The sequence below is a fragment of the Alosa sapidissima genome, chromosome 5, assembly GCF_018492685.1.
Source record: "Alosa sapidissima isolate fAloSap1 chromosome 5, fAloSap1.pri, whole genome shotgun sequence".
Lineage (NCBI taxonomy): Eukaryota > Metazoa > Chordata > Actinopteri > Clupeiformes > Clupeidae > Alosa > Alosa sapidissima.
The window spans coordinates 20,151,217-20,170,760 of NC_055961.1; the positions used below are offsets into that span (position 1 = coordinate 20,151,217).

Consider the following 19,544-nt stretch of genomic DNA (forward strand, 5'->3'; position numbering starts at 1 on the left):
AGACAACTGCCATATTGGCGTTACAAACTAACCCCATGCATTACTATGGAGGATTTTTTGAGTGCTGTATCTCCTCATTAGAAAGTCTTTGGTAAAACTGGCTGTTCTGGTACCCCCCCCCCCCCAAAAAAAAAGTAACTAAGTAACTTTTACTTAAAGTACATTTTAAATGAACTACTTTTTACTTTTACTTGAGTACATTTTCAGATCGGTATTTTAACTTGTACTTGAGTAATATTTCATCAAGGTATTGGTACTTTTACTTGAGTACAATATTTTGGTACTTTTTCCACCTCTGCTATCTCGTAGTTGATCCGCCCACTGCACAGCCATCAAGATGGCATATAGCTAAACTGTGAACACATGTAATGAATCAGACGTTCTCTTTGAGCCATGAACCTTCATTTTCGGAACAAAAAAGGCTGCTCCAGTAACCCCGGACTCCTGATCCTTCGACCCATCAGTGAATATTAAAACACAGTCATGGTATCTTTCTTCTATATGACAGTGAAAACTATACACTAACTCCATTTCAGGATCTTTTTCCTTAAGTTCAAGTAGTGTCAGGTCAATTTCTGGAACATGTAGCTGCCACACAGGAATCACAGGCCATATTACTGTTGAGCAAAAGGAACAATGTAGAACATTCATTTCTCGCGCCACAGATTCTCCAGTCCACCTAAAACTCGGCAAATCTGCCACCACACTCTCCCAGCTTGGCTCAATAACATTTCTCACAGGATGATCGGGTCTCTGACCCATCAGATTCACCCAATAGTTGGCCTGCAACTGTATTCTCCTCACCCCCAGAGGCATTTCAGTCTATATTGCTACTGGCTGCTGCCGCTCTTAAGTAGCACTCCACTGGTGCCAGATTGATTAATTGCCTAAGCCCATGCCCCGCCCCCTTCATTAGCACTGGCAGGTGCTATTGGAAATAGCAGGCAGAGAAGGTCTACCTGCTACACATGCATGGTATCAGTGTGAACTTCCATAGTTGCCACCCTCAGATCTCCACTTCCCAACCTTTGTGTCTTAATAAATCTTTAGCTTTGCTGGAATTCATGTCTCCGCCGTGTAATTTTCGAACCTGTGAGCACTGTCTCAGTTTAGAGGTACAATCTCAAGATTCCCTGATGCATTAGGCCTCAGGGTGGCGTAGTCTGGCTACTGTGATTGGCCCCTTGGCCCTTCATGTATCACCCTGTTACACTAGTAAGCCAGGATAATCAATTAGGTGATTTTAAAGACAGTCTTCTCCATAATTTACTATCTACTGAGCTCTGTAAAGATGAAGCACGAAACGCTTATTGCTTATCTGTGAACACGTCAAAGCACTGGACTTCTTGATTGGTAGAGAGCAGACTAGTCAGACGAACGTCGCCGCCCCCTTTTTCCTCGACTAGTCGCTAGCTCCATGAGTTAGCCTTGTCGAGAGTGTGCCAGGTGTTGTGCTGTTTGGCCCTCTTGTAGAAATATTCTATGTTATCATGAGTGTCGCTTGTCGCTTTCTTTCAAGTGGTCTCTTGCATAAAGCAACATCACATATTTCTATTACTGGATGTCGTAATTCCTGCTTTAATAATGCACGGATGCACTGGATTCGTCAAATCGGAACTAAAGCCAACTCTACTGCTGATTCTGCAAGGTACATTTGCTTGCTTGCTAGCTAGTTAGCGAATTAAATGACTCATATTAGTTAAACAAATGTCAGTCTGTTTGTATATGCATCTAACATCATCCCAAACATGACTATGATGGGGGGGGGAAAAAACTAAAATGACAATTGACGCTGTATTTGTCCTTCTGAAATGAAGTATACCCTGTCGTGATTTGAATGGCTGGCTAGCTATTAATGCAGCTAGTGTTAGCCAGCTAGCGGTAAATATGTCACAAGAGCCACAATAAACGCAATATGACTGGGGATTAATGTTAACATTACTCCTTTGGTAGTAATGTATATTGGTTGAATTGATATTCGAACTTCTTTTGCGGATATGTTGGCAAACTGTCTTTCGAATAAACCTCTTCCAAGACCACTCCGGCAGCCCTGCAGAAAGTCATTCAAGGTGGCAAAAGCAAGTCCTTTCCATGGGTGCTGTCCCATCTAGCTAGCAAGTTATGGTAACCGTAGTTAACGTGACCGCTTTCATCGTTTGTAATGTGATTGATGTTTAATATTCTCATAAGCGACTAATGCTCAGTCTTCTATCCCTGATTAGACCCGTGACTTTAACATATGATGTCTTCGACGGAAAAGGGGACAGTACGCCGCTGGTTTTTCTCCATGGTCTTTTCGGCAGTAAATCCAACTTCCACTCCATAGCGAGGTCTTTAGTTCAGCGGACCGGCAGAAAGGTATTGCACAACATGCTATGTGGTGTAGTGCTAGATCCACAAATCACCCTCAGTGATTAAAGATGGAACATCTTAATTTAGTTGTTACTTATTAATATTATATCATTGCCCCAACAAAACTCTAGCGCTCTCCAGTGTCATTCTGCTTTGGGAATTCAAATCTTATTTAGGCCTGTAAACCATTCTTGCCTAAATGTTTTGACTGTCGTTGTTAATCCTTTGAAGCCATGTAGACACACGAGTGCTTTATCTTATTGTTTTCATGTTGTCATTCTTATAGTATGATCATTCTCATATAGTGTAGTCATAAATTATGGAAGGAAAATATATAAGCTCCTGGTGTGACTTTTTTAAATTTTATTATGAGTGACTTATTTAGACAAACTGATGTTGCCTGATATTTTTTTTACTGACATTTAAACTTGTGTCCTAGTTAGTGTCTTAACTGTCCTTTGTCCAGTCAGGTGGTGACAGTAGATGCACGTAACCATGGCACAAGCACACACAGCCCCATAATCACCTACGAGGCAATGACCAATGACCTCACGCAACTACTCTCTCAGCTGCGAATCGGGAAGTGCATTCTGATTGGCCACAGCATGGGAGGCAAGGTGGCCATGACAACGGCACTCACGCAGGTAATGGACACAGGAATTTTGTTTTCTGGAATAACATATCTGTTTGGGAATATACACTGTCCATTTGAGTAGCTACGTCAGATAAATATAATGTGGAAGATATAGCCTAATAGGAGAGCATCTTAAACAACAAAACAACCTCTAGTGAATGTCGACTTCATGGGAGCAGTGTTCATTTCATTTTGTTGACTTTAGTTTAAAGTAACTGCAAGTAATACAAGTAGACATTTTCATTAGTATGTGTACTCTGTGAGTACCAAAAGAATGGTCTTGTTTAGGGTTGGGGTGATGGTTACAGACATCACGATGGGTAGCAACCCCCCCACATGCCAGGCACCAATTCCTGCTGTAACATAGGCTAAAACATACCTTTCCCAGGAGATTAAATTGAGCCTAGAACTGATGCATATTCAGGCCATTTTAAAGGCTGTCAGCCAAAGAATGCAAAAATAAAAGACTTATTTGTCTATCCCTGATTGTGACATGTGAATGTGTTATTGTCTTTTTTTATATATGTCTCGCACTATAGCCTACATTGAAAATAGTCTTAATGAACTATTATCATTGTTACGACAAGGACATTCTTGCTAATTGTCATATATAGCTCTAATATTTTTCCAAGGCTACAGCACTGAAGCACCAAATGTGCTCTTCTCCACCGTTTATTCCGTTATAGTTATAGGATCAGAAGACCTCCGTCTTTCACTGTAAGGCTTGTATATTGTGCATTCATCCAATTAAGGGGACACCGCCCAACCCTAGTATTGGTTGAGGATATAAGAAAACATTAATACACATTTCATATCTTGTTGCTATCTTTTACGATACTGTGTCTTGTCAAAATGGGTATTTTTAACGTGGTAGTGTTTTTATTTAGTATAAAACTCGACCGCTAGATTGTGGTGACCCATTTTTGGCAATGTTTTTGTCCCTGTCCAACGTAACAACATATACTGAGACAGGAAGTAGCAAAGGGGCTCACCATCATGACAGTTTCCTAAAATTAAATAAAAAAAATCACAACTTATTGCCTTGCTTACAGTAATAGATCATATATATGTATTAAATCGTAACCCCTATATCATGATGCATATTGTATCGCCAGATTCTTGTCAATATACAGCCATAATCTTGGTGTCCTCTATAATATATAACAGCTGAGATGTATGAATGCTGTGTTGGCAAAATCCTTGCGATGATCTACTTTAACCTCTACTTTGATATTTGCCTTTCCCCCCTTCCCTCCTCCCTCCTGTCTTCTCTCCTTCCTCCATTCCTCCTTTCTCCTCCTCCATTCTCCCCGTCCTCCTGTACTTTGATATTTGCCTTTCCCTCCTTTTCCCTCCGTCCTCTTCCTCCTTCATTCCCCCTTCCCCTCCCTCTTTCTCCCTCCTTCCCTCCTTTCCCTTTCTACCTCCTTCCTTCCTTCCTCCCTTTCTCCCTCCTTCTCCTTCCTCCCTCCTTCCTTCCTCCCTTTCTCTTTCCTTTCTCATTCCCTCCTTTCTCTTCCTCCCTCCATCCTTCCCTCTCTCCTTCCTTCCCTCTCTCCCTTCCCTCTCTCCATCCTTCCCTCTCTCCATCCTTCCCTCTCTCCTTCCTTCCCTCTCTCCTTCCTTCCCTCTCTCCATCCTTCCCTCTCTCCTTCCTTCCCTCTCTCCTTCCTTCCTTGTGTTTTCCTTCCAGCCGACTCTAGTGGAGCGCCTGGTGGTGGTGGACATAAGCCCCGCCCAGTCTGGGTCAGTCACAAATTTCCCCATCTACATCCAGGCGATGAAGGACGTGAGCGTGCCCAGAGATGTGCCCCGCTCCACGGCACGCAGGCTGGCGGAGGACCAGCTCCGCAAGCATGTCAAAGTGAGTCCATCAAGCAAAAGGCAGTTGTCCAGTATTATATAATTTGTTGTGTGGCGCCATACATTCAGTTTAAGGAGGCTACAGCGTGCAGTATTTTCACCATTTTTTTAAGGTGTTTTTGATTTTGAAGATAATGAAGTTTTTGTGCCATATTCAAATTCCTTTTTGATGGTATATGAGCATAGTGAAGGACTGATAACCACATCTGCCATTATCGCTACCTGCCTCAGCCTATCATTATGTGGGTCGAACTTCCCGCTTAAATGAAAAGGTTATGGCTAGGCTAGCTTTCATCACTGACACTCGTGATACATTTGGAGTTTGCAAGGCCAGTCCTCTGGTTTTGGCTAGTTAGCTCACTAGTTTTGGACAAAAATGTTGTAAAATGTACTGTGCTCTTAACACCCACTGATTTTCATGCTCTTTCCCATGCTGGTTTTCATAGGAGCGCTCACTGCGGCAGTTCCTCCTGACAAACCTGGTTGAGGAGGATGGTCAGTATTCTTGGAGGATCAATTTGGAGGCCATCTCCAATCACCTGGATGACATCATGAATTTCCCAGAATTCAACACCAGCTATGAGGGACCAACCCTCTTCCTTGGTGGGACCAACTCTGCCTATATCAGGTGAAAAGAAAGTGGGACGTGGGAGGCATAATTGGCAGCAGTCATACCACATTCAGCTCTAAGTGGCCACAGGGGCTTGGATTCGATTCCAACCCGTGGTCACTTCCTGATCCTACTCCCATATCTCCCACTCACTTCCTGTACATTTCTACTGTCCAATCACAATTAAAGGCAACAAGCCCCAAAATAGAAAACAAAGAATTAGTTTATACTATACTGTTTTCATTAGGAAGTTATGCACAAGCAAACAATATTTCCATTCAAAATATAGTGCATTGCACTATAATAAGTATGATTTTACTCCTGTTATAATCCTTGGTGTATAATGCGATGGGGAAAGTAGGGGTTCGGCCCCTTCAGTTGAAAACTGCGCAGTGAGCAAATACAATGGGGAACACTGCACAACACAAAGCACATCACAGAACTGGCAGGCAGCCGAATCCACTTTTGCACAGTCCTGTTCACAATGCAATGGCAGAGCTAAACTTTTACCTATTGACACCGGCACTACAGTAAATGACATTGTAACACATTACACCAGGATAATTAGTCATATCTGGCTTTTGTACTGTCCTGTGATGATATTAGTTTTAAAACCTGTCTGTTCTCATTAGTGTCATCGCTGCTGTTTTGTATGTTCCAATCTGAGCAGCAGTGCTAGATTCATACGAGAATGTTCGCCATCAGTCTTTTTTCTTAAAGACACAGAACTGACCAGAAAATTTGGGACACGTCCAGTTTAACTCCATAAATGAATATGGTGATACAGTTTAAATCTCACGTCATATAGCTCATTGTGCTCAAAATCGTTTGTAATAAGTTTCTCCATCGCTACAATCTCCACTTCTGCTGGTTATAAATTACTCATTACTCGGCTTGTAATTGGACGCTGTCAGCTTTGTTGAGGTTTGTATGTTTATAGTTATTGTGGCGGGTTGTAAATGTTTATAGTTATTGTCATTATTCTGTTAAATTCTATGTAGTCGAATTATAATATTGGTACTCTTTAGGCTATTTAATTTTTACTATAAACTGTTCATTTTAATGTTCATGTAGTGTTTATTGATTTCATTGTAAGTAGCTTTGTCTGCTACATACCATAAACCTAAATATAATTATGTACGTTATTGAAAAACTTTCATGTTTACATTGGTGAGGTGTCAACCTAACCCATGTGTGTATCTGCCACCCCAGCTCTGAAGACTACCCAGAGATCCAGCGTCTTTTCCCGTGTGCAGATATTCAGTACATCCCAGACGCCAGCCACTGGATCCACGCAGACAAGCCACTGGACTTCATCAGCACAGTCATATCCTTCCTCCAGTAGCCCCGGCCAAGCCAGACGCAGGGAACAGAGGACTGGACCTTACAGTTGTCAGCAAGGAGAAATGTATGAACAAGCATCTTTTTTATTTAGTTTTTGTGTCTTTCTTTTTTAGTCTCATTTGATTTTGCCTTTCTTTTTTTTTTGGAGTGTTTGTTTATATTAGGCTATGTTGTTTATGGCCATTTCTTTTTGTTGTTGTTGTTTTTAGGTCATCATCAAGTAATAGCAGTGTATGCAGATGCCTATGGTTCCGCAGAGTTGAATACTATAGAATTCTTACATAGGCAATTATTAACTTACCCAAAGGACATATTATGATCATTACTCTGATTAATTGCTGGATTGTAGTATAAAGGTATAAGGTGGGTTTCCATGGGCACTTCTAATCAGATTAGAATCGGAACAATGACTCAATCAGAATAAAAATGAGACACATAAATACCTTGATGGGAATAAAACTGCCGATCCGATTCTAATTTTTCATTCGGAATAGTTTAATTGGAATGACAAAAAAAAAAACTGTCCATGTAAATCCACCTATAGTTTGGAGTGAAAAGCACAAGGTTTGAATAATGTAATAACAGAGTAATGGACTTTAGTGGGGCCTAGAGAAGATCAGCCAGGGTTTTTTTTTAGTCTTACAGACAGCACAGATCACTAAAAGCTTTAACACATCTCTTCTTTCATTTTAAGATATATTTTTTAATATGCGGACAGTATGGTGAAAATCCGCAAGTTGTGTTTTTTTCATTCTTTTTTTTTTTTACTACATGTAAGGGAACAGTATTAAATATACCGGTAGTTAATTAGATGAGAATATATAATTTAACAAGGTGAGAGAGTTAGGGTCATCTAAAAGAATCTGCCATTGATAAGGCAGTTGGCTTTGACTCCAGTGTGAAGGCTTCACACAACTGTTGACAACCTGCTACATTGGATACTGGTCACTAAATAAGATGCATGCAACATCAGCATAGTTCACACAAATATTGCGATTGTGCCTTCACAAAATTGAGAAATGAAAGCCACATTAATAGATGATAAATAAATAGCATACATTAAAGGTTAATTATTTAAGATAAATATAAATTGATATGCATACATTCACAGATCTCAACAATACTTGAATATGTTAGCACTATTCAGGTTCCAGTTTATAGAAAAACGTTATCGATATTTGGCTGTACAGTTTATTATGACCATCCCAATGTGACCAATATGGCAGGTTATAAGACAGTATTCTAACACAGGAGTGCCATTTACAGTGCCGTTGGCTTTCTCAGGGGGCACGTATACATATTACATACGTATACATACATATATTACCTGTGCCCTAATACTTGAATTGCCACCTTTTAGTGTACAGTTTGTACATAGAAAGCTCTTGTCTTTTATTCTAATTTGTGTTCTTTGTTAACATGTAAGGATTATATATGCGTAAATATAATATTTACACTACATAATGAATAAAGGGACACAATATGCACTGCTAACCTCAACAGCTCTTATGTCATTTATAAATAAGTGAATATTCTACTGTTGATGTAATATTTGTCCAAGTCAGGTATAGTAAATGGTGTAATATTATTGTGCTGGACATTTCTTGTTTTGTTTGTTCTTAGGTAATACTTGATCATCGTCAGAATGACTGGTGACAGACATAACTCTTCCAGTATCGCAGATGTTAATCATAACATTCGTAGCTAAATGTTAATAGTCATTAACAGCATGAGTTTGTATTCTGTTTTATCTATTTCCAGTTGACTGTGGCATAACTGTGCACCAGACCGGGCCAAGTCTCATATTAGAGTGAACTGCATTGTGGGTAGTTACATGATTCTTTGATCCATTTTCATATTTTTTCTTTCTGGCTTTGGGTAGCAGCTAAGAGGAGTAGGATGATGCAGTTCGATCAGAATGTAAAAGTGGTGGTTTTCAGTGTGTAACTGTCATGAATGAATTGTTGTTTAACCATCAAGATTGTCAGTGTCTGAATGAGGTTTTTAATTTTGCAGATTTTATTGAACTTAGTGATTTTCTCTATCAATATTTTTTGACAGAAGACAAAGTAACCTATATTTGTTGGAAAAAAGCTTATATTTGTGTGTATGTGTGTGTGTATGTTGAGACTGACAAGTGATGTCCATTTGTATTGCGATGTTGTAGTTATTTATTATATACAAAAAAAAAATAGAAATGTCTTCCATTGTCAATGTCTGATTCTTTCATCATGTTAAAGTATTGTAAATTGTTGTGATAAAATCAACAAAAAAAGCACGGACATCCAACGCTGGTAAACTTTACCGTAGGCTCTGGACAGAGGAAGACAATTGGCAGTACAAATCAGACTTTTTTTTTTTTTTTACTAATTCTTGTAGAAAGAACAGCATCAGAAGAACAATGCTTAGCATCTGTTCACATAAAAAAAATAGAGTGCAACAGGAATTTATATATTTATACATCATTACATCAAACACATTAGCATTAACTGGACAAGAAAATGCACATAGAACTGCATTCTCAACCAAGAATAAAGTAAGTTTGGTCCCACTGATTTTCCAATTGTAGTTTGACAACACAGGGCCTGTATTTGCTGAGTTATCACCTCAACATAATAGTGCAAAGCTTTTAAGCCCACAGTCAATGTGTACATGCTGGGCACAGATAAAGCTCTTCAATCATATCCTAGTTTTTTTTACTCATTCAAGGGAGATGGTTTGAAATTGCCCATCTCTCCTGCCCCTTAGTGGGGGTGAGGTGTATGGGCTTTGAGTGCTTCCCTCTGGCATTTCGGTGTTGTTGGACCCTTTGGTGGTGCGACCTCTTCTGATGATTTTCCAGCGGTACGGGGCTTCTCTCTTCTCAGGCTCTTTGGGCGTGCTCGCAGGTTCTATTGGCGTGCTCGTGTTAGGGGTCGCGGGAGCTGACTGGCGAGAGGGGGATGGGGAGGGATTGCGAAAGGTCTTGCCGGCCTTTCTCCCAAAAGACGCCAGAAGGCCCTTCTTCTGGGACTGTTCGGCCTGCTTCTGCTGACTCATCACATTCTGTTGAAGGAGCAGCTGGAAGTCCTCCTGATGCAGAGAGAGACAGAGAGACATTTCATTTCACAGCTCAAATCTCAAAGCATTCACTCTCTAAGAATAGGACCATGTTTAAGACCATCTGAAAAGGCATTTGTTTTCACCAAAATATTTTTAGACTCCCAGCCCCCTGCTGAGTTGAAGCTGAACTGTGTACCAGTGCTGACCTGACATCATTTTCTTTCCAGCCTGTAAGGTCATATCATACCATTATCTCATACAGATGCACACCTGTATTGTGTGTGTGTGTGTGTACACTGTAAAGCACACTGAGCTGCCCTGTGTATGAAATACACTAAAGAAATAAAAAAAGCCTTGCCTTGTATGTATACTATAGTATAAGTATATATACTCTTGATCCCGTGAGGGAAATTTGGTCTCTGCATTTATCCCAATTCGTGTGTGTGTGTGTGTGTGTTTTTACAAAAACATTCCATATTTTTCAGAAATTAGCTTATTTGCCAGTACCCCAGAGTTTGATAAGAGGATATACATACCCTTCTCTTTGTGCTTGCAATAACCTAGTCTGACATTGTTAGCCTAGCTTAGCATAATTAACTGGAAATAAATTAGACCAGTTAGCCTATAGCTCCCTTTTACACCAGTTTGCCTGCAGCTCCTCATTTCCCCCAAAAAGTTGGCGTGTTCCTTTAAGTAAACTACATCTACTACTACAGTATGTCTGATTTCAAATCAGCTGCTCTCTGAGCGCACCTTCCAGGCCTCCAGCTCCAGAGAGAGCTCCAGCCGGTGTTGAACAGCCTCCAGCAGCTGGTTGTTCAGGGTCATCATCTCTGTCTTACTGTTAAGCAGTTCCATCTCCATTGCTTTCTTCCTGCCAGACATATAACACAACACAATTACACAAGACAACACAACACAATTTGTGTTATTCACACATCGGCTACTGTAAACCAAAGTGCTATGGGGTACACTGACTATATCCTACGTGTTCTCGCCACCTACTGGCGAATGCATAGAACACAACAATAGGGTAGCCTACACTGGTTTGTGTACCCCTCCTAGTCCCTACTCCCATAGTATAGGCTGCTGTGTGAATAAGGCGAATTCAGCACAGCACAATTCAATTCAGAAATTCAATATTAGTCCTGAAACGGGCTTTCTGTGACCTGATCTCTAGTCATCTCTCCCTACTGAAACTGTTGATCGGTCTGCTGCGTTCATGTCTTCGGCCACACATCAGCCTTATTTGGTGTTGTTGGAGATGTGTCCCCCTTGCAGAGGACAGTGTGGTTACATTTTGTTTACAAAATGAAATCTAACGTGTTTGAGGAAAACACTTTATGAAGTTAAAAAAGGGTTAAATTGTTCAATTCCTTGCTGTTGGAAGGGTGGTTTTCCTGTCAGAGAGAAATGCCCTTCTGCGGTGTGGAACTCACTTGGCAACAGCTTCGTCTCTGTCTCGTAAGGCCTGTTGTAGGACAGCATTGTCCCCATCTTCAGTCCTTCCCTGTGGATCATGGGAAATGGAGTCTTTAAATGAGGAATCAATCACTATGTCTCAGGAGTAACTGTATTATTAAAATCAGGGCTGCAACAAGATAAGGCTGTTCTTCAGCGACTGTTCCATTGAAGTCTATGGCCATAGCTCAGAATTTCACCACATATGCTTAGGTCTTGGTTCTATAGAGTTAGGAATGTGAATTTTGGGCACGTTTTCATGATCCCCAAACCCTTCTGACCATTTCAGGTACATTTTTGAGCATTGCAGTCTGTAGAAAATCAACCTTATATCCTGTTATTTATTCTGCTGATGTTGACCGGTTGCTATGTACGCTCATCAATACGTCAATATACGACACACCTCTTTATGCAGACAGGACTCGATCCCCATTTCGCACTCATAGACATGAACTACGACAAACTATCTTGCACCGCCATATACAATCTTTGTCTTAAGCCAGGTAGATCAGCCAATACATGACAGGACTTTTACTTTCTGAAGCCGGACTTTTTACACCTCTGGAGGTTTTTGATTCCCACCCACCACCTGAAATCACCCCACCCCACACACACAACCCCCCCCCCCCCACACACACACTCACCTTGTTGTTCATGGCCAGTGAGCGTGCCACTTGCTGAAGCTGGCTCAGAGCCACGCCTAGAGGACCCTCAGACCCAAAGCAGTCCGAAACGGCTGGAGTCACGTCTGTTAGAGGCCGCAAAAGGTTCAGAATGGACTCAACCTCTTCAGTCACCTAAAGAGAGAGAAAGCGAGTAAGAGAGAAAGTGAGCAAAATCATTGCAATCCTTTGAAAGTATTTGGAGTGTTTGAAAGCACCCCCCCCCCCCCACACACACACACATACACTACACACACACACACACACACACACACACACACACACACACACACACACACACACACACAGACCACTGCGCATTTTTCAGATGTCATCCTACGGTTGCTGAGTGACATTTCAATGAGTGAATGACATATTCAAAATTAAGAGACCACTGCAAATTTAAATATGACCGTCAACTCATTCGAATGTCACTTAGCAACCGTAGAATGACATCTGAAAAATGTGCAGTGGTCTCTGTGTGTGTGCAGAGGCGGACAGAGTACACAGCTTCATTACTTGAGTAAAAGTACAGATACCCTTTGCTAAATTTTACTCAAGTACAAGTAAAAGTACAACAGTCAGATGTCTACTTAAGTAAAAGTACTGAAGTCCTTGTTTTTAAAAGTACTTGAGTATCAAGAGTACAAGAGTAGCCTACATTTTCTAAATATTGCATTACTACAGCTACAATGCTTACATTTATGTACAGAATCATCCTACATGGAGTTATGAAAAATTGTAATGTTAATACCTTGGAGAATGTAAAAGGAATTGAAAGTAAAATCAAGTCATTTTCATCTTTTTACCATGTTGCCAGGGATGGGCAGTATTTCTAATACATGTATTTAAAATATGTACAGTATTTCAAATACAAAATACTATTTTGTAATTGAAACACTTGAAGCCAAAACTATCATTAACTTGTTCAGAAAATTTAGTCTGGTGAGGTGGGGCCACAGGTTGGCACATTCCCGGGATGGACCTGCTGCGTCTTCATCCATTGTTTCATCCATGGTTTCGTCTCTTATCTAAATCTGACCATGGAGTTGACTTTGGCGGAAAGCTGAAGGTGATTGCTGATAGGCTGTCCCAATCAGTGGCGCCTGCACAATCCAATCACGTTTGAGAGGGAAACAACAAATTGAGGGTTTCCGAGATTTTTCTTTTTTCCTTTTTTTTTAGAAGTAACGGGTACTCACGGTTATGGATAGAAATGTAGTGGAGTAAAGAGTACAATATTTGCCTCTCAAATGTACTTGAGTAAAGTCATGAGTACTCCCCAGAAATGATACTCGAGTAAAGTACAGATCCCTCAGAATTGTACTCAAGTACTGTACTCAAGTAAATGTACTCCGTTACTGTCCGGCTCTGTGTGTGTGTGAGTGTATGTGTGTGTGTGGGCATTGTTAATGTTTCCAGCCATTCCATACACTCAGGTGATGCACAGAGGGGAAGGTGAATTTCCTATTCATTTAGCGGAGACTTTTATCCAAAGCGACTTTATGTCCGTTATATTGCAAGTGTCATTGTCCCATGAGCAACTCGGAGTTAAGTGCCTTGATCAAGGGCATAACAGTGGAAACTCAGTATTGAACCTGCAACTTCAGCTGCAACTGCAACTTTTCAGGCTAGTGCATGCTAGCCCATCTCCTTAAACACTACACTACTGCATGCTAGCCCAGCTACTTAACCACTACATTGCCCCAAAACCAACAGTATGATTGGCTCTTGGGTTCAATTATCAACAACTTTTCACAAAACTCACAGACTTATATTCACAAACTTAATTTCACCAAAACAAAAATGTGCCTGAGAGAAGTCAAACAGCTGACCCACAGATTCTGCTCATATGCGGGCACATTCATGTGGGAGTTTCACTCCACTGAGAGCATGTTATTGTGAGACATATCACATCAAATCAAATCAACTCTAGGGTTTCATACAAGCTTTGAATTTTAAAGGTTCATTATGAAGTTTTACAGTCTCATTTCCAACTTGTCATATATTTATGCCTGGCCATGACCCCTTTGTTGTCACCCTTAATGTTTTTAAAAAATTTGTTTAGAATTTAATTCAGTGTTTCCACTGACAGCACACAATACAGCCTGTCCTAATGACTATTGGAATGAGTCGATCAAACCACTAAAACAACCTGGTGTTTAACAGTGATGAATAAGCTAAAAGGAATGGACCTAACATGGGGTGAAGCCCAACACGTAGCCCAAGACAGAACCAGATAGAGGCAAATTGCTGATGCCTTATGTGCCTTTAGGCATGATGAGGATTAGTAGTAATATTGCTTTAAGTGAAAGCCAGTGCAAGGCCCATCCTACAGTACCTGTTGTTTCTGCTGAGTCCAGTTTGGGTCATTCTGGTTCTGGAGCTTGTCCACCTGGGCCTTGAGCTTGAGACTCCGACGGCGAGACAGCTCCACCTCACGCCGCACTTCCTTCAGCTGCAGAGGGGCCAGCACACGAGACGAGAGGTGTTAGACAACACAAGCACATGCACAAACACAAGAACAAACGCAAACACAAGCACAAGCACAAACACAAACAAAAACATAAGCACAAACATAAGCACAAACACAAGCACAAACACAAAAATAAGCACAAATGCAAACAAAACCCTAAACACAAGCACAAACATAAGCACAAACACAAACAAAAACATAAGCACAAACATAAGCACAAACACAAGCACAAACACAAAAATAAGCACAAATGCAAACAAAACCCTAAACACAAGCACAAACATAAGCACAAACACAAACAAAAACATAAGCACAAACATAAGCACAAACACAAGCACAAACACAAAAATAAGCACAAACGCAAACAAAACCCTAAACACAAGCACAAACATAAGCACAAACAAACACAAACACAAGCACAAACACAAGGCATGACAAAAGGATGTGACAAACTTAGAGTCAATGTGTCTTCAACCCTAAACTGTTCAGAGACTGACAGTACCCTTAATGCTGATTGTGTGTATATGTGTCTGTATGTGTGTCTGTGAGAGAGAGAGAGAGCGAGAGAGAGAGAGATTGTATGTGTAGGACACATGTAAAAGAGTGAGGGGTGTGGGAAAACAGTGTGAATGTATAACAAAGCTGTAAGTAAGGCCTCCATATGGCCATGGTCCAGTTAAGGACTTTCAGAAATGTTCCTTATCATGAATCCACATAGCCTAGCTGTTGCCATCTCATTGCCATTTAAAACTGCCGACAGCAAGGAATGTTGACTTTCTGGATAAACTAGATTGAATTATGCGAGGTCAGTGAACACAGACACTTCTTTGTTTTTCCCCCTTTTCACTTGTTTAAAACTCTCCACAGTGAATGAAAAGTCCAGTGGGCCCACAACTATTTGAAGACTTTATCTACTTTCTCCCATGCCCTTAAATCAAACAACCCCCCCCCCCCCACACACACACTTCTTTTCTATGTGTTGTACATAGTTCAAGCAGACAACCTCTCTTCCTAGTTCTTAGTGTGATCAGCTGCTGTTGAGTGTTTCTTCCCGACTCACCGTGTTACACACTAGGCTGGACACCCTCCTTCCCCACTCACCGTGTTGGACACTGGGCTGGACACCCTCCTCCTCAACGGGCTCCCACTCCTAAGCAGGTCCGGCAGTGTCCCGTCCACATAGTGTCTCTGTGGGGCAGGCCCAGGGCCCTCCTCTGTCACGGACTGCAGCGCAGGCTCCTCACTCTCCGACAGAACAACCCGGACACTACTCTCTGAGCAACCACTGCTCTCCCGCAGGACATGCCTTGTGTACTTTTCTGTCGACTCGGACATAATCTTCTGTTCCTCCTGATCCTGTGTGGACTTCACTGAGCTCGAGTCATCAGCGTCCGAGACAAAGATCTCCACTCCGTCTCCCGGGACGTCCTCCGGGTCCGGCTGTTCAAAGCTCCTGGGTGTCATCAGCCCCTTCAGTATGCTCAAGGGTGTGCAGGCGTTACGCTCATCAAAGAACGCCGGCAATGGCTTGGCCTCTCTCTCTCTCTCAGGGTGAGCCACCGAATCCATCACGGGCTCTTCAACAACAACAGTCAGCTACCACAGTGGAGATTTCACAGGTACGTGTGAGACACAGACATGTGAAATGCCAACAAACCTGTTTTACCTGTCTGTGGAAATGGGATGAGTGTTTGTCATCATGGAGTGAGTGTGACGTCAGCGAGGGCGTATCATTCATGACGTCAGCATTCTTGAGACTACTAAACAGACACTTAAGAATAGAACATACCCTAATACTGTCTAAAAATAGGACCATGGAACTAATACTGTCTAAAAATAAGACTTTCGAAATGTTACGGCCACAAATGTGTAATGTATCTTTGTTTTCCTTTCAGTCTTTGTGCAACTCCACCCTGGACAGGCTGTGCTACACCTAATTGCCTGATAAAGTGCACCTGGAAAGGTGATGAAGCAGCAGTTAATAGGGCCCTTTTCACTGCAGGAACCTGGGAGTGAGGTTTCAGGGGCTTCACGCCTCTCTAGTGTGTCACCACTGCAGGAACTTCCACTGTATGATCACTTTCACTAGGATGAAATAGGTTTCTGTAGCCTGGGTGAACTCAAGACGAACCTGTTACAAACGGCAGTAGACTCCATTCCAGACTGACCTGCAGAGCAAATGGGTGGTTGACATGACATGGCCTTTTTTTGGTCCAATGTGTCAAAAATATATAAAAAACTATGGTGATATTGTTCAGAAAATGCTGTTTTATATGAACATACAGAGCATTCATGGGATTAATCTTCCATTTTTTCACAATTTTCAGCCAAACCAGAAAAAGCTCATAAGGCGTGACTGTCCCAGTCACATTTCACAAATTTTGATTTTGAATAAAAACAAAAAAATGAATTCATTTTCTGTTTATTCAATCATATATTGATAACCCAGATGCCTACTTGTGAGTCTGCTTGACTAAAAGTTCAGGCATAATATTGTGAAGCCACCCTTAACTAAAACACTTTGTCCCAGAAATGGATATCATATGGTGTGACGCCACATTACTTTTTTTAAACAGGCAATTGTTTGGAGACCTTTGGGGAGTAGGGGTCCTCCTTTATTCAGGAGGAAGAACAACACCTCAGAAGGACACTGAAAGTTACAAGGTGAGTTTTCTCTCTTCATGTTTTCAAAAAAATCAAGTATATCCGGCACTCCTGCTTCAGTTCCCTTTTTGCATTGTCTTTTGGTGTGACGCATTTTACGCAAAAATGGCCAAATAAAATTACTTTTCAGTCAATATTACCTTTAAAACTATATTGTCATATTGCAGTTAGCATGTTTTTAGGATGTTAGCATAAAAGCACATTGCTTAATGTCATGCTAAGTACATGAAACCTCATATGGTGTGACCCCATATCATATAGTGTGACCGGGTTTTCTCGTCACACCATATGATTTATTTGTCACACTGTATGATAGAAACTGCATTTTCCTGCATAAATGTTTTTTCATACATATGTTTAACTCATAATTAAGTGCAATACATATATTTTGACATATTTAACATGATTTAACATTTATTATTTAAGATGTGCAACTATTGCATGTATTGCGAATCACACACACATAAAACACAGAAATCACCCCCACACACACTCACTCACTCACTCTACAGCCTTGGATACAAAAGATACATATTTGACATTCTAAATATCAATAGTAGTCTTGAGAAAATAAATTCTGGTGTTAAAGAAAACAGTAATATTAATGTTGTCTTTAGCACTATAAGTAATTGCAACAATTTAATCTGATTATAATGCAGGAAAACTTTTTAAATTATCTGAATAAATAGTTGAATTTGTCTTTTAACAGATATAAAGAGAATAAACTCAAAGGGGAACTACAAACATTCAGATTGAAGCCCACCATTGAGAAGAGAAAAACTAAGGGAACCCAAGAGCTATACAATATTTGGTGGCATTCTGTTTTGCATAGTTGTGATTTCTGAAAGTGAACCTTTACATGAAATACCTGTCTTAAACTGTCTTTTGTTGCTTGTGAAATACATATAATACACATTTTTGTATTAACAGATTGTTTTGTGGTGTTATTTATCATATGGCGTGACACCATATCATTTGGTGTGACATCAAGAAATTATGAAAATAAAAAGGCTTTTGGGGTCTGTATCATACAAATCTCAGTGGAACAGACGGAAAATACGGTCAGCAAAAGTCACAAGCATTTTCTTTCTTTTATATCAAGGTATGTCAAAATGCATATGACGTTTATTGAAAGATTGAGGACATATGCCTTACTCTGTGTATTGATGAAGTAATATACTGTAAAATGTAATAAATTTGCACAAGGAAATGCTAGATCTTGATGAAGTAATGATAGAAGATTATAATACATTGCTCACATTAAAAACAAAATACCCCATTATAATTTTATAAACAATAACTTTCATGTCACACCATATGACAATTTTAGTCACTACCACAACTAATTAGTGAATAAATATGAATTTCAACACAAAATCTAAAAGACCATACATATTTTTGGGAATGCAAGGGTCAGTACAACAGGACTAAGTGATTTCCATGCCTAATATTTCCATGCCTAATATCTTTTTTTTCAAAACTTTTTTTCGGCCTAAAACGTCAACCACCCAAATTCAATTGGGCTAACAGGTTCATCTGGGCTCAGGTTTCTGCTCAGGAGTAGGTGTCTTTTAGCAGTCCTGAAACTTTCTTTACTCCTGTTCCTGTTGCAGAGGAGAGACTGCTAAGTGTGGAGACTGGAGTTGGTTTTTATGTCCTTACGGTAATATATCACATGGACTGGGTTGATTCAAATGTGTTTTCTGTAGATTATTTACGACAGTGGTGGAGGGTTGTTTGGCCTAATGAGGCCACCCAAGGGTGGGTTGTTCAACACACACATCTTCTTCATGGGGTGAGATCATAATGAGATCTATATAGTTCAGTTTTATGGACCCTTTCAAGAGAGTTCCATTATCAGCATCATAGTTGGCCCCACAAGACTTCCGTTTTAACATTCCATATGTTATCTTAATGCAGAGGAAGTAGATTGGGGCACAAATAGAACTTTCAATCATTGTTTTTGTTTACCTTGTTGAAAGGGTCTATACCCGTTTCCCAAAAGTGCTACTGTTTAATATGTGCGTAGATAGCACTCAGTGTTATCAGATAAGTGCTGGGTGGCAAACGCCTTTGCTAAATACCATAAACATGTACACACATATGTAGTGCTATCAGATACGTGTTAAGTCGCATTGGACAAAATTGTCTGCTAAATACCATAAACATAGCAGATAGCGAAGATGCCGGGGCATTATTATGAGCAGGTCCAAACCTGCTTTGGCTTCTCCACTCTTCTCAGCTCACTGACTACCCCATCAGTCAGTGCCGCTTCTGATTAGCTCAACATATGAGATTTAGTCAATCTTATTTCCCTGAACTCAATTAGGTAAGTATGAAACCAACACCGACTGAAGATATGCAGTGAGTCTCCTTATTCTGCATAAGAAGAGGTCTGAAGAACACATAGACCTATCTTCCCAAGCCTTACTTCTC

General features: G+C 40.6%; 2 protein-coding genes and 1 long non-coding RNA gene across 6 annotated transcripts; 2 read left to right on the forward strand and 1 right to left on the reverse strand.

Annotated features, from left to right (window-relative positions):
* Positions 1-1,395: 1,395 nt before the first annotated feature.
* abhd11 (abhydrolase domain containing 11) lies at positions 1,396-8,303 on the forward strand. Of its 3 annotated transcripts, XR_006031759.1 has the most exons (7): positions 1,396-1,648; positions 2,223-2,358; positions 2,823-2,996; positions 4,680-4,850; positions 5,296-5,477; positions 6,672-6,867; positions 7,013-8,303. XR_006031759.1 is itself a non-coding variant. In XM_042091700.1 (6 exons), the coding sequence occupies exons 1-6, from the start codon at positions 1,491-1,493 to the stop codon at positions 6,802-6,804; spliced, it is 954 nt and encodes a 317-aa protein (XP_041947634.1). In that variant the 5' UTR covers positions 1,396-1,490; the 3' UTR covers positions 6,805-8,303. The 3 variants fall into 3 exon arrangements, 2 of the variants coding, with proteins under 2 accessions (XP_041947634.1, XP_041947635.1); XM_042091700.1 differs by having other exon boundaries at positions 6,672-8,303; XM_042091701.1 differs by having other exon boundaries at positions 1,397-1,648; positions 2,819-2,996; positions 6,672-8,303.
* A 681-nt stretch (positions 8,304-8,984) lies between these two features.
* Positions 8,985-16,374, reverse strand: bicdl2l (bicaudal-D-related protein 2-like). 2 transcript variants are annotated; one of them, XM_042091683.1, is made up of 7 exons: positions 16,111-16,374; positions 15,546-16,021; positions 14,310-14,426; positions 11,951-12,103; positions 11,285-11,355; positions 10,599-10,719; positions 8,985-9,875 (listed from the first exon to the last, which is right to left on the reverse strand). In XM_042091683.1, exons 2-7 carry the CDS (start codon positions 16,011-16,013, stop codon positions 9,504-9,506), a joined length of 1,302 nt encoding a protein of 433 aa, XP_041947617.1. In that variant the 5' UTR covers positions 16,014-16,021; positions 16,111-16,374; the 3' UTR covers positions 8,985-9,503. The 2 variants fall into 2 exon arrangements, with proteins under 2 accessions (XP_041947617.1, XP_041947616.1); XM_042091682.1 differs by lacking the exon at positions 16,111-16,374 and having other exon boundaries at positions 15,546-16,093.
* A 478-nt stretch (positions 16,375-16,852) lies between these two features.
* LOC121708817 lies at positions 16,853-18,040 on the forward strand. Its single transcript, XR_006031769.1, has 2 exons — positions 16,853-17,108; positions 17,818-18,040. It is a non-coding gene; the product is annotated as an uncharacterized LOC121708817 (long non-coding RNA).
* The last annotated feature ends 1,504 nt before the right edge of the window (positions 18,041-19,544 follow it).

Bases quoted from the DNA above. Each gene is read 5' to 3' on its own strand.
- bicdl2l (XM_042091683.1), bottom strand. From the start codon at position 16,013: ATGGATTCGGTGGCTCACCCTGAGAGAGAGAGAGAGGCCAAGCCATTG. The intron at 11,356-11,950 runs GTGAGTGTGTGT...CATGATCCACAG, and splicing joins CACTGGCCATGAACAACAAG to GGAAGGACTGAAGATGGGGA. The intron at 10,720-11,284 runs GTGAGTTCCACA...TATGTCTGGCAG, and splicing joins AGAGACGAAGCTGTTGCCAA to GAAGAAAGCAATGGAGATGG.
- abhd11 (XM_042091700.1), top strand. From the start codon at position 1,491: ATGAGTGTCGCTTGTCGCTTTCTTTCAAGTGGTCTCTTGCATAAAGCA. The intron at 1,649-2,222 runs GTACATTTGCTT...ATCCCTGATTAG, and splicing joins TCTACTGCTGATTCTGCAAG to ACCCGTGACTTTAACATATG. The intron at 5,478-6,671 runs GTGAAAAGAAAG...CTGCCACCCCAG, and splicing joins ACCAACTCTGCCTATATCAG to CTCTGAAGACTACCCAGAGA.